Source organism: Artemia sp. Qi Xiang Cuo, chromosome 18 (assembly GCF_049724085.1).
Source record: "Artemia sp. Qi Xiang Cuo chromosome 18, ASM4972408v1, whole genome shotgun sequence".
In the NCBI taxonomy this organism is placed as follows: Eukaryota; Metazoa; Arthropoda; class Branchiopoda; order Anostraca; family Artemiidae; genus Artemia; species Artemia sp. Qi Xiang Cuo.
The window spans coordinates 43,170,656-43,184,847 of NC_142811.1; the positions used below are offsets into that span (position 1 = coordinate 43,170,656).

The 14,192-nt window shown below is 35.8% G+C and overlaps 1 protein-coding gene across 1 annotated transcript in view; it reads left to right on the plus strand.

Annotated features, from left to right (window-relative positions):
• The window catches only part of Cul4 (cullin 4), a 252,089-nt gene that overhangs the window by 98,228 nt on the left and 139,669 nt on the right, over positions 1-14,192 (plus strand). The window contains exons 7-8 of the mRNA XM_089104452.1: positions 686-824; positions 13,969-14,159. Coding sequence (XP_088960578.1) covers positions 686-824; positions 13,969-14,159 — 330 coding nt within the window. The remainder of the gene's footprint in view (positions 1-685; positions 825-13,968; positions 14,160-14,192) is intronic.

Genomic DNA, 14,192 nt, shown 5'->3' on the forward strand with positions numbered 1-14,192 from the left:
ATTTGCTTTGATAAGTTACGACATCCCAAAAGATAAGAACATTGCTGAAGTGGTTCAGCAAAATCTGACTGTACTTATAAAATAGCTGACTTGGAACTGCGATATCCTTGTTATTACGGTCCTCAGCCAACTCGAACCAGCAGCCGCTTCTTGGCCAACGAACTTGTGAAAGTCTGTAGTCGAATCGAGGTTATTTTTAACGGTGCTCCCCAGTGTCTGGATGTCGGTGTTTCAGGCTGTATCATTTTGGCACAGAGTTTGCAAGAAGAATTATGGACTAATGACTGTACGCATTTGACTCCCAGTAAAAAAAAAATTCGAAAAATGGTGAAGTGCACAATCACTTTTTACTCCCTCCTCTTCACCTGCTCCTCCGAGTAAAAGCTTTGTTTATCTATTATGCAAACTATAGTGGTTAGCCCAATCTGAAATCAGTGTTTGTAGAGCTGGTATGACTGTTCTGAGTTGTTTATTCAAGAAGGGTTGTCTCAGGACTCCTATATAATTTTTATCTTTCATTTTTTATTTTTGTTCTTTCGTATTTTAAACCAAGGCATTTCTTCTTTATTATTTTTCTTTTATTGTCAGCCTAGTCTGACGTCAGTGTTTGTATTTTTTGTTCTTTTTTTTTTTAACAAGGTATTTTTTTATTATTAATTGTTGTTTATTAGTACTTCTTTTTCAGAAAAGAGGAAGGACAATCGTTATTGACCCAGAAAAGGACAAAACTATGGTGCAAGAACTGCTGGACTTTAAAGACACAATGGATAATGTAGTAAACAATTGCTTCTGGAAAAACGAAAAATTTGTCAATTCTGTCAAAGGTGAGGAATTACGTTTGTTTATCTTGCTTGTTTAAAGGTTCATTTGGCCAAGTCCGTAAAACACAATACACAAAATTCAAAAAAGAAGGCTCTATATTTTTAATTTTATTGCAACAATTATCCAGTGAATGAAAATTTCTTGAATTTTTGCATCTGCTCATGTGCTAGAATATGAAGAATTTAGTACATTTCAAAGTATATTTTGACGATTTGGACAATGAAAAATACCTAGATTCCACTGGAAATAAACGCTTTGGTCGCTTTTTAGTAATAATATCTTAATCACATATGTCACGCACGATTTTATCACTTTTAGTATTAGTATGAATATTTAGACAATAACATCTGAGGGACTTCATATTGTTAACAACTATTCCATTGATTTAGCCTAAAATTGTCGTAAAATATGAAAAAGAGGTTTAGTTACATTATCGTTTATAAGATTGATTATAAACTCAGAAGAGGGGAAAATCATGAACTAGTGTACTGCTCTGCTTAAGCCCCGTCTTAACTGTTGTAGTCGCTTGCAGTCGCTTGGCGAACAATGGTATTAAGAATCCTTTGTTTTGAGTAATAGCGTGAATAAGACAAAAAGTGCTAATAATGTGAAAGTAGAGTACTATTCTATTTTTCTTACTAATCAGAGTGTCGAAGCAATAACTTTTATAGGTTTGTAGTAGCTATCACTTTGGGAGAAGAGTGAGGCGTGATCTCTTCTGAATTTTTTTAAATCTACTACTAATGAGACTTAAAAAGAGGAAGGGGCATGGTCTTGTCTATTCGTCATGTACATAATTTAAGGCAAGATGAGATATACTCTCTGCAATTTATGCGTAAAGTTAGAATCTTTATGATCCTTATTACACCTATTCTCAATTTCTCAAAAACGTATCTCATATTATGTTATTTTTGGTTTGTCCCTGACAAGGCGTCAATCAACCTTAATTTACCGGGAATGGCAAATCAATGCCTGATTTATAATTTTTTTAAATTGCCAACAAACTAACACATCTTACCTAGCTTGATTAGATTAAATTGTTTATTTGGAAAAATAAAATTTGCAAAAGTCGTACAAGTAACCAGAACAGAGAGAAACTTGTAGGCTGTGTACGGTAGACATGTACGAAATAAAATAATAATTAACTTAAAAAGTTATTGGTAATTTCTAGATGTACGTCTTGAGACAATCCCTTACCACCTATTGTGGTGTTAACACTTTGCCTTCTATCAACCAAGCACAAATCTTTGGCCGATGACTCGTTAAACGAATTAAGAGCATAATATATGATTTTAGGCAATATGTTTTATTTTAGTTAAGTTGACGAAAATGACACTATTATTAGTGAAAATAAAGGCATCATAGATTAGGTCAAAATTATGTCAGATATTTTAGAGCTTAAGGTTCTGAGATAAATAGTTTAATGCCTTGCTTTCTTTGAAACAAGTACGCTTTTGGCATATCCACTCATTGGTTAATAACACATTAAAGGACTTGAGAGCATAATATTTTATTTTGGGAAATGTGTTGTTTTTTTTTTTGTTCTAGTTAAATTGACGAAAATGACACTAACATAACTGAACATAAATCCGTCCTAGACTAGGTAAAATTATGCCAGATATTTTAGAGCTGAAGGTTCTGAGATAATCCCTTACCACCTATAAAGGTTTAGTGCCATCATCCCTTACCTTCTATAAATCAAGTACACTTCTGCATATGCACTCACTGGCCAATGACTCATTAAACGACTTGACAGCATAATATTTGATTTTACCATATGTGTCAGATACATTTAGTTGTTTTAGTTGTTTAGTTGTTAGTTGATACATTTAGTTGTTTAGTTGTTAGTTGATACATTTAGTTGTTTTAGTGCTGTGCTATCATGCTTGCAATAGAAAAAGATTTACTTCAAAAAAATCTTAAATAGCTTTTGCTTCGCAAAAAAGAAGAATGTAGTTGACACGTTTGAAGGAAATTTCACATAACTGTATCTAAACGTATTTATAATTTTTCCCTTTTAAATTTCTACGTGCAAAATTTAGCTACTATACGCAATTGCTATATAAAAAAAAGAAATTTAGTATTATGATAGATCAAACTTTTTAAGCATAATTATTTCATTGCGCTTTTTTGATCCAGTTTAATTTATGAATGAGATAATTAGCGCAGTGGTAGCGAAACTTGATTTTTGCTGCAACTTAAGTGCTTGTTCTTATATGGGTATTGTATGTTCTTGCAATCATATCATAAAACACCAAGGACCAACTGGAAAAATGTGACTAGTCTCTAGAAAAAAAGAAGAAAATATTTGCGGTTGAACGAGTGTATGGCAAACGTTTTTATTGTTATTCAGATCTTGTAGAAATCTTTTTCCTATGTCAAGGTACCAGAAAAGAACCCTTACTTCGTTTAAAGGACCCTGGTGATTAATAATCACCTTATTATGTTCACTTACTGGAGCGGTTACTTACATGGAACGATTAGTTTCTGTTATATAAAATGATAAATTGCAGTGAGAAAAACGGAAAAGAAACACCGTGATGAGTATGGGAATAAATAATTACGGAATGTATGCTTATATTAGTACAAAATGTTTATTACTTGTGTGTTTAGTTTTCTCATAAGTATTAGTTTCAAATAATCTGGTTTTCCAATTTCCTTTCCTTTTCACTATCAATGAATGGTCTTATTAATATATATACATTACGCTAAAAATACTAAATTTTTTAAATGTTTTCACTTTTATAACCTTAAGAAATCAAAAATTAATTAAGATTTTAAGGAATAAATATCAGCATATGTATATTAAACTGACAATGCACATTCATTTGAATTGTTTTTCAGTAAAGTACAAATTACATTCTGGCTTTTAAAAAGCATAGGGGTTTTTAACCCTACTCATATTAATTTCTGCTCGTTTTGAGTTTGACTCTGGTATTTATTTTAATTTCTGTTCGTTTTAGGTTTCATTTATTTAATGATATTGACTGGTGGAAGTTATATACTTGGTAGATTATTTGATTTTATTTTTATTCATTTTTGGTTTAATGGAGTTCTTTACTTTTTTTCTAAAAACTTATTTTATGGAAAAAAATTTTTTTTAATTAATTTCTGTTCGTTTTATATTGACATAGTCTTTTTCAGGGAAAAAGAAAATATTAGTTTGAATCTTTCCGACTTTCCTTTAAAAATTTATAGTTTGGCCTGCTATTTATATGCTTGAGAAACATTTTCAGCAATTTTTAACAATATAAACTCCTATGAAAATCATGACACAAATAGTAGTGTTTAATTTAGTCATATACATCCTCTAGTTGATCTGATAAATAGAAGTTAATACCATTCCCCAAAAATTATATCTGTGCTCTTTTACACCTGGATACAATTACACTCTTTTGGATTAGGAAAATTTTAAGAGCAGAAGTAGTAATAGAAGTAGCCCCGAAAATTTGAACTTAATACCTTCAGTCGTTCTTGGTATATTGCTGGGATGTCTTATTGGCAACCAGCATATAAACAGTGTGTTTGAATTTAATTTTAAAGTAACATTCAGTTTTTAAGCATAATGGGCAAATTAAATAACTGTGGGGGGTTGACCTACCCAATAGGCCTAGAGATATATTTACTATACCATTCAGCTATGCTGAACAAAACAGTTGTCTTAAAATTTTGATTTGAAGTGTCTGGATAATTATGGGCTAAAGAAGAGGGGAGCCCTTCCAATCACTGTTGATTCTTAAGAGGGCACTAGAACTTCTAATATTCAATCAAATTAGCTCCTTTAAAATATCAATGATATTACTTGCTATGATAGAGCATTGCTGCCTATATTCTTATAAGCCCTATAGTGCTTATATGCCCTTTTAATACCTGCATGAATATAAGCTTTTCGGTGAATTGAAACTCCTCCTAAACGTTCGACACATTAGTGTCGTTAGTGACAGTAACCGTAAAAGCAGCATTAAGAAGAAGAAGAAGGATTTATTGAAAAAAAAAACATATCACTTTCCCTCAATCCCCTCCATGGAATTGGTCAAGTCCCATAATAAATACTGATTTCTCAAAGTGGACTAAAGATTTAACCCCCATTGCTTTTGTCCAGAAAAATTTGCTGAATTTAATACAATTACGTATAAAAATCACTTCCAAATATTTGTTAATGAGTCAAAAATGAATTAGAAGATAGCAAGTGGTGCTTTCCTTCCTCACCTGAAAATTGCAATGGGCGAGAGATTATATAATAATTTATCTGTAATGTCTGCGGAGTTAAATGCCATAATCATGGCATTAGAACACATTAAGGAAAATCAACCTTTGATTGCAAATTCTAATAATATTATTGTATATTCCGACTCTTTATCCAGCCTTGAGTTGGTGGCCTCAGCTCCTCAGGACATTGACACTTATCATTGTCTCAGTATTATAGATAATCTTGCTTCAAGTGGCATAAAAACTTATTTTCAGTATATTCCTAGCCACTCTGGCATAAGTGGTAATCATCAGGTTGATGAAATAGCAAAAAATGCAATAAATATTGACCAGCCAAGTGGAAGACCAATCCCGATTAGAGATATTTACCGATGGAGGCTATCAGATATTAATTTTAATAAGATTAATCCTATCCTTTCCCCCTTTCCCAATAAGTATCTTTCTAAAATCTATCACAGAATTCGTTCTGGAACAAATGGACTAAATTTTTTTTGCATTCTCATATAAGCTTTCTAATTCAAGTGGTTCAATTCCCCTGTCCCCTCTTTGCAGGCATTGTAATATGAATAATGAAACAATTGACCATTGCCTATTTGAATGTAATATGCTGACGTCTGCACAACATACCCTGCTTTCCAAACTGTTAAAATGCTTTAAACACCACAAAATCTCACTATCAGCCAAGAGCCAACTAGACCTGCACACAGAGCATAGATTGAACTCCTAGAGTCGAAAGATCTACTGAAAGATATATGAAAATATCTAATAATCATGAGGCAATCGAGCCAGTAGCTGTGTAGCCCACAGAGTGAAGCAAAAGGAAAAGGGCTAAATAGTATCACTGAAAAGCCCACCTGCTGTTAAATAGAAGAAGTATCAACAACAAATTATTGCTCCCTCCCCTAAAAAGCAAAGCTTATCCGTGGGCGAGGTAGAGAAAACAAAATCCTAAAAAAAAAGAACACTTGGCCACAGACACCACTAATACCATCACACTAAACAATAAATACAAAATAATATCATATATTATACTTCCTCTGGGAACATCATATCATCAAAACCCCCACAATAAATAAATCAATCAATCAGTCAAAACTCATATTCAGCAAAAAGCAGTTCCCTAATGATTTTTCTAAAAATATTGGGGTCACCAATAGTGTTAATATCACTATTCAAACTATTCCATTTCTGCGTACCTCTATAAAAACAGAAAACATGAACGGGAAGATATACCTCTAGGTACACAGAAGTCCGCGCTACCCCTTGTATCATGAGAATGAACAGTAGACCTAATGGACCATAAATCACCAAAACAACGAGGCTGAACATCCTGTTGCAGTCCAAAAATAAACCACAATACATAGAATTCACGAAGGCCTGCAGCCGGCAAAAATTTTAAAATTGTGTAAATTTCTCGAACAGACATACGTGGAGATATACTGGCTAAAATTCTTACGGCATGATTTTGTATAACTCTTATTGGTTTTAAGATAGAAGAAAAAGTAGAGAGCCAAATACTTGAACAATAAAGTATATACGGGTGAATTAAAGAAAAATAAAGATGGCGAAGGACAGACTTGGGAAAACAATGTTGGAGTTTCTTCATTATACCGAGATTTCTTGCCAGAATTTTGCTAGTCAAAGTTACATGTTCCTTAAAAGATAGAGTTTCATCTATTACAATCCCAAGGTATTTAAAAGACGCAGTCCGTTTTATAACGCCATTGGGCATATCTAATTCCTTGATCCATGGGTAAAAGTTTGATGATCGCGAGAAAATAATAAAGTTAGACTTAGCCATGTTAATCCTTAATTTATTTACCCTCAGCCATGCTGTAAATCTATTAACTGATTCCTTCATGGAAATCTGCAGCAGCTCCGCTGTCTTAGCTGTGCCAATGGCTGTTTTGTCATCAGCAAAAAGTGAAACTGTTTCGTTAGTCGCGTTTACCGTTAGTTCATTTGTTCTATAGCAAAAATTATTTAGACAATTTGGTAAATCATTAATAAATATCCAGAATAATATAGGACAGAGAACTGATCTTTGTGGAACACCTACTAAAATACGCTTTTTCTCGGAAGAAGAATTTTTTAGTTGGACTTACTGATATAGATTACTTAAAAAACTTCATTAGAAAATTTATAATTTACACATCAAACCATATTCTTTACGCCTCTCAAGTCGAAGTTCATGATCCACAGTATCGAAAGCTTTCATCAGATCTAAAAATATAGCATTTATTTTAAAACCTTCATCTAATACATCATTAATAATATTTGTCAAATAGATCATCGCCTGCTCCATTGTCCTTTTTCTACGGAACCCAAATTGTGTCTCTACCAGTAACTTATGATCCTCCAAAAAACTCATCATTCTAATACTAAAACACTTCTCTAAAACACGGGAAATAATGGGTAAAACAGAGATATCGGTCTATAGTTTCCTGGGTCATTTTGAATACCACCCTTATGAATTGGGGTTATACGGGCAACTTTAAAACAGTCTGGGAATTTTCCTTGACGAAAACACTCATTAATTAACCCACATAAAACTTCAGTTATAACAGGAAAAATACATTTAAGTGTTTTTAGAGTAATATGATCGCTACCAGATGAATTACTACGCAACCCATAAATAATTTTTTTAATTTCATCAACTGTTAGAAGTCTAAGGTGAAGAGACACATCAATGGGGTACTTCAGTAAGGACTTGGACGTTGGATCACCACTATAAGGTACAACTGACATAGCTAAATTCAGACCAATATTCGAAAAATAACTCTGAAATTCATTGAATATGTCCTTTTCAGAATTCAAAGTCTTTCCCATTACACTAACTAATTCATCAGGTACACTATTTATTTTTAATCCAATCACTTTTTTTATTAGTCCCCAGGTTTTCTTAGGGCATCCTTCGACCTCCTTAAACTTTTTTTGAAAATATTTCTTTTTTTCATTTCTTAAAATTGTATTAAATGAATACACACAGTGTCTTCTGGGTAGCTTAAAATCCATAACCTATGAAGGTATGAAGGTGAAATTTTCAGAAAATATTTCTGTTGTACGTATAACAACCGGCCATCCATATGCAGGTTATCAAAATGTTATATCAGCAATATCTTAGGAACAGTTTCGTGTGTGAAATTAAAACTTACAACGCTTTTTGAGGGGGGTGTTGAACTAACCAAAAGGCAATATTTGCATCATAACACTAATGCTTCTACTCCTACAACTACTGCTACTATTACTATTACCACAACCAACGGTACTCTTATTGCTGTTAGAACAGTTATTCGTGCTGCAGATATAATTTCTAAACCTAAGGTCTTAAGGCGACAGTTTTCGGCAATGTAGTAGGCTAATTGCCCTGAAATAAATCGAAACCCAATTTGCCCCTATAGAATGTCAAGAGGACGTATCAGCAATGCTTCGATACCGGTTGTCGGTATAAAGTTAAAAACTCTATCGTGTATTGAAGGGGAAGTTTAGAAAAAGTTGGTATTCGAATACTGCTACTACAACTATTGCTACGCATAATTACTGATCCTTCCAACAATGCTGAAAAAATTTATGTCTGAAAACTTTTTTTGGATATTTGTTATGGGAAATGATGGGGGTGGGGGGAGGAGGTTTCTCTTAAATCACTGTGTCTCTTAAAAAGGGTACTATAACTTCCAATTTAAAGTCAAATGAGACCCATTTAAATTTAATACGACCACCCATTCCATAAAAACCTTATGTGCCCCCAGGTCATAACTTAAAGCTCTTGCCCCAGGGCTCTGGGGGGGGGGGGGTCAATCCAGGAAGCATTGTTATATGTTCTTTGGAATATTTTAAATAAAAATTGCCATCGCACAATTTCAATCAGATGCATTTGGTGAAAAGAGGAGCAGTTGGGGGGGGGGGGGGGGGTACTACTTGACCTCCATCATTATTGACTCTTACAAGGGAACCAAAACTTCTGATTTCAACCAAATAAGCCACCTCTAAAGCTTATACAACCATCCTTTCCATAAGAACCTTAAATACCCCAGGGACATAACTTACAACCCTCGTCCTCAGGCTCTGGTGGTTTGTATCTACCTCAAAAGGAATGTCTCAAAATATCTATTGGATACATCTCAGGAAAAAACGACATGTTTGTGTGTGTGTGGGTGGGTGGGGGTTGGGGGGTAGCCGAGCCTTGATCACTTTGAATCTTAAAAAGGGCACTAGAACTTATGATTACCAATCCAATGAGTCCCCTCCAAAGCATATACGACTACCCTTTTTATAGGACGTAACTTACAACGCTTTCCCTGAGAATTATAAGGGGGGGGGGGCTGTATTCCTCACAGACATAATTTCCAAAACCTTCAACTACTATGAATAAATTTGTTGTTTCCAGATGTCTATCGGAGATTTTAAGGTATCTTCTGAGCGTGGAGGGGGGGGGGCTGTTTGATACTAAATCATTGTGATTCTTAAATAGGGTATTATGACGCCGATTTTAAAATAGAATAAGCCTCACCGGAGATTTATACAACCGTCCATTCAATAAAAACCTTAAATGCCCTAATAAAATAACTTAAAACCTATACCCAGGGCGCTGGCGGGTTGTGTCACCCGTTGAGACTTTATTATATGTTCTTTGGACTATTTTGAAAAAAATCCCATAATTTCAATCAGATGTGTTTTATGAAAGGAGGGGTTGTAGGAGGGAGAGGGGAGGCTAAATGCCGTCCATCACTTTTGACGCTTAAAAAGGAACTAGAACTTTCAATTTTCAACCAAAGGAGCCTCTTCTAAAGTTAAACAACCATCCCTTCCATAAAAACATTAAATACCCCCTAGGCTTAACTTACAACCCTTGCCCCTAATCTCTGGGGTTTGTTTCAACCCCAAAATCCTTGTTATATGATATTTAGACTATTTTGAATAGAAGGGCTATCTCAAAATATCTCTCAGATGCATTTCGGGACAATACGCCGTGTGTGTATGAGGGGGGGGGGTAGCTGCCCTCCGATCACTTTGACTCTCAAAAAGAGCACTAGGGTGTCTAATTACCAATCCAATGAGCCTCTTCCGAAGTATATGTGACCACACTTGCTATAAAGACCTTAAATGCCCCCAGGGCATAACGTACAACACCTACCGTGAGGGCGGGGAATATTTGTTATCCTCAAAGACATAATTTCCAGACCTTTCAAATACGTTGAACAAAATAGCTATCTCAAAATTTTGATTGTAAGTGTTTGGAGAAATAATGGGCGTGGGGGGTTCATTTGCCCTCTGATCACTTTCGACTAAGAAAAGGCAAAAGTCCTCTCAATTTTCAATTAAATGAGCCCTTTTTGAAGTTTCTGCGACAACACTTTCTATAAAAGACCTTATATGCCCCTAGGAAGTAACTTACTATCCTTGTCCTGAGGGCTATAGGGGGTGTCATCCTCAAAAACATAATTTCCAGACATTTCAACTACGTTGAACAAAATGGACATATAAAAATGTTGATTGGTAATGTTGGGGGAAATGGTGGGCGAATGAGTCGAATGAGCCCTTTTTGAAGTTTTTACGACAACGCTTTCTATAAAAACCTTATATGCCCCCAAGGCATAACTTACAACCTTAGCGCTGAGGGTTGTGTGGGGGGGGGCGGGTGTTGTCATATTCAAAGACCTAATTTCCGGACCCTTCAACCACGTTCAACAAAATGGTTATATGAAAATGTTGATCGGAAGTGTTTGGGGAAATGATGGGTGTGGGGGGACATTTGCCCTCCAACCGATTTTTATTAATATTGTGGACACTGGCCATGCAAATTCCCAATTAAATGAGCCCTTTTGGCAGTTTTTATAACAACACTTTCAATAAAAACCTTATATGCCCCCAGGGCATAACTTACAACCTTTGCCCCGGGGGCTGTGGAGGGTTTGTCATCCTGAGACATAACTTCCAGACCTTTCAACTACTTTGAACAAAATGGCCATTTCAAAGTTTGATTGGATGTGTTTGGCGAAATCGTGGGCGTGAGAGGGGGGTTAGTTGCCCTCCAGTCGCTTTCGACAATTAAAAAGGGCACTAACCCTTTCAATTTCCGATCGAATGTGCCCTTTTTGAAGTCTCTACTACAACGTTTTCCATAAAAAACCTTATATGTCCCCAGGACAACATTTACAAACCTTGCCCTGAGGGGTTTTGGGGGGGGGGGTCATCCTCAAAGACCTAATTTCCAGAACTTTCAACTACGTTGAACAAGATGGCTATCTCAAAATTTCTATTGGATGCGTTTGGGGAAGTAGCCAGGGTGAGAGGGGGACTACTTACCTGCCAATAACTTTCAACTATTAAAAAAGTACACTATCCCTTTCAATTTCCAATAAGATGAAATCTTTTCAAATTCTTAAACACAATTCTTTTTATAAAAAAAAAAACTTATATGCCCCTAATGTATAACTTACAACCCCTGCCCTGAGGGCTGTGGGGGAGAGTCATCCTCAAAGACATAATTTCCGGACCTTTCAACTACGTTGAACAAAATGCATATCTCAAAATTTTGATTGGATGTGTTTGGGGAAATGATTGGTGTGAGAGGGAGGTTAGTTGCCCTCCAATGACTTCTGAATGCTAAAAATGGCACAAGCCCTTTCAATTTCCATTCGAATTAACCCTTTTTGAAGTTTCTACAACAACTCTTTCTATGAAAACCTTATATGCCCCCAGGGCATAACTTATAACCCTTGCCCTGAGGGCTCGGGGGGGGGGGGGGTGTCATCCTCAAAGACCTAAATTCCTGAACTTTCAACTATGTTGAACAAAATGGCTATCTCAAAATTTTGATTGGATGTTTTTGGGGAAATAGTGGGCGTCAGAGGGTGGTTAGTTGCCCTCCAATCACTTTCGAATAATAAAAAAAGGCACTAGCCCTTTCAATTTTCAATCGACTGAGCCCTTTTTTAAGTTTCTGCGTCAAAGCTTTCTATAAAAAACCTTATATGCCCCTAGGGCATAACTTACAACCCTTGTCCTGAGGGCTATGGGGGGAGTGTCTTCCTCAAAGACATTATTTATGGATCTTTCAACTACGTTGAACAAAATGCATATCTCAAAATTTTGATTGGATGTGTTTGGGGGAATGGTTGACTTGAGAGGGGGGTTAGTTTTAGTTGCCCTCCAATCACTTTCGACTATTAAAAATAGCACTAGCCCTTTCAATTTCTAATCGAATGAGCCCTTTTAAAAGTTTCTACGACAACACTTTCTCTAAAAACCTTATATGTTCCCAGGGCATACCTTACAACCCTTGCCCTGAGGGCTCGGGGCGGGGGGGGTGTCATCCTTAAAGACCTAATTTCCAGAACTTTCATCTACGTTGAACGAAATGGCTATCTCAAAAGTTTGATTGGATGTGTTTGGGGAAGTAGTTGACGTGAGAGTAGGTTTAGTTTCCTTCCGATCACTTTCGACTGTTAAAAAGGGCACTAGCCCTATGAATTTCCAGTCGAATGAGCCCTTTTCGAAGTTTCTACAATATCGTTTTCTATAAAAAACCTTATATGCCCCCAGGGCATAACTTACAACCCTTGCCCTGAGGGCTGTCATAGGGGAAGTGTTATCCTCACAGACATAATTTCCGGACCTCTCAACTACGTTGAACAAAATACAAATCTCAAAATTTTGGTTGGTTGTGTTTGGGGAAATGGTGGGCGTGAGAGGGGGGTTAGTTGCCCTCCGATCACTTTCGACTAATACAAATGGCACAAACCCTGTCAATTTGCAATTGAATGAGCCCTCTTTGAAGTTTCTACGACAAAGATTTCTATAAAAACCTTATAAACCCCCAACGCATAACATGCACCCCTTTTCCTGAGGGCTATGGGGGGAGTGTCATCCTCAAAGACATAATTTCCGGATCTTTCAACTATGTTGAACAAAATGGCTATCTCAAAATTTTGATTGGATGCGTTTCGGGAATGGTGGGTGTGGAAGGGGTGTTAGTTGCCATCCAATCACTTTTGACTATTAAAAAGGGCACAAGCCCTTCCAATTTCAAATCAAATGAGCCCTTTTTGAAGTTTTTACGACAACTTATGCGATACGAAGTGTCCTGGTCTAAAAGAAGAAGAAAAACAAAAATACGTTGTGGCCACATCGTTCTTTACTTAGGCAGCATTATTGCGCTGCCTATGATAATGCAATTAAAATATCGATTCTCCACTCTATTCTATCTTCCTTTTTCTTCTTCTTTTTCCTAATTTAGACTTAGGTTCTATATAGAACCCAGGTTCTATAAGGCAATTTTTTAATCTCCTATTGGAATTGATTTACGTGTTTTGGGAGAAGGAGCCAAGGAAACATGAATTTGAAACTTCTTTTTAATTGCCTTGATTGTTTGCAGGACAACCCGCCACTCATACAACTTTTCATAGGAAACATTTCGTCATGACCGTGGATCATGGTGACTACATAGAAAAATCAAGCCAGTTATGGCTTGATACAGATAAGATAATAATTCGTTAGACAGTAGTGCCACAGGTACGTAAAGGGAAGTTAAAGATATGCAGGGGTACTAATGGATCAGATAGTAATGATGACGTCGGCCAAGATTATTTTAGTGTTGGCGATGGAGACGAGGATAATGAAGACATTGTCATTGACTACTTTGTCGCCCTCATGTTATCTAATCCCCTGAGCTATTAACCAACAAAGAATTATCCCCCCCCCCCTATGCCCTGTCTGACATGTCTGATACATCTTTCATCAGTATGCTTGACGAGTTTTCTGCCAAGGCTATCAAAACATATTCTTTGTTTTTAACTTAAACTACCATCCAATTAGGATTTTTGTAACCATGTTTAATCTTTAACTGACTTTGATTTCGAACAGCTGTCAAGAGTTAGTATGAAACATTGCTATTTTGATTTTTTTTTTTTTTTTTTTTTTTTTTTTTTTTTTAAGACTCCTTCGAAACGTTTGTCAATCAGCGCCAGAATAAGCCAGCAGAGATGATAGCCAAATTTGTAGATACTAAGTTACGAACTGGCAATAAAGAAGCTACCGAAGAAGAACTAGAAAAACTTTTGGACAAAATTATGGTTCTATTTAGATTCATCCATGGAAAAGATGTCTTTGAAGCTTTCTACAAAAAGGTTTGCCTTTTGAAAAATAAACTATGCTATCAT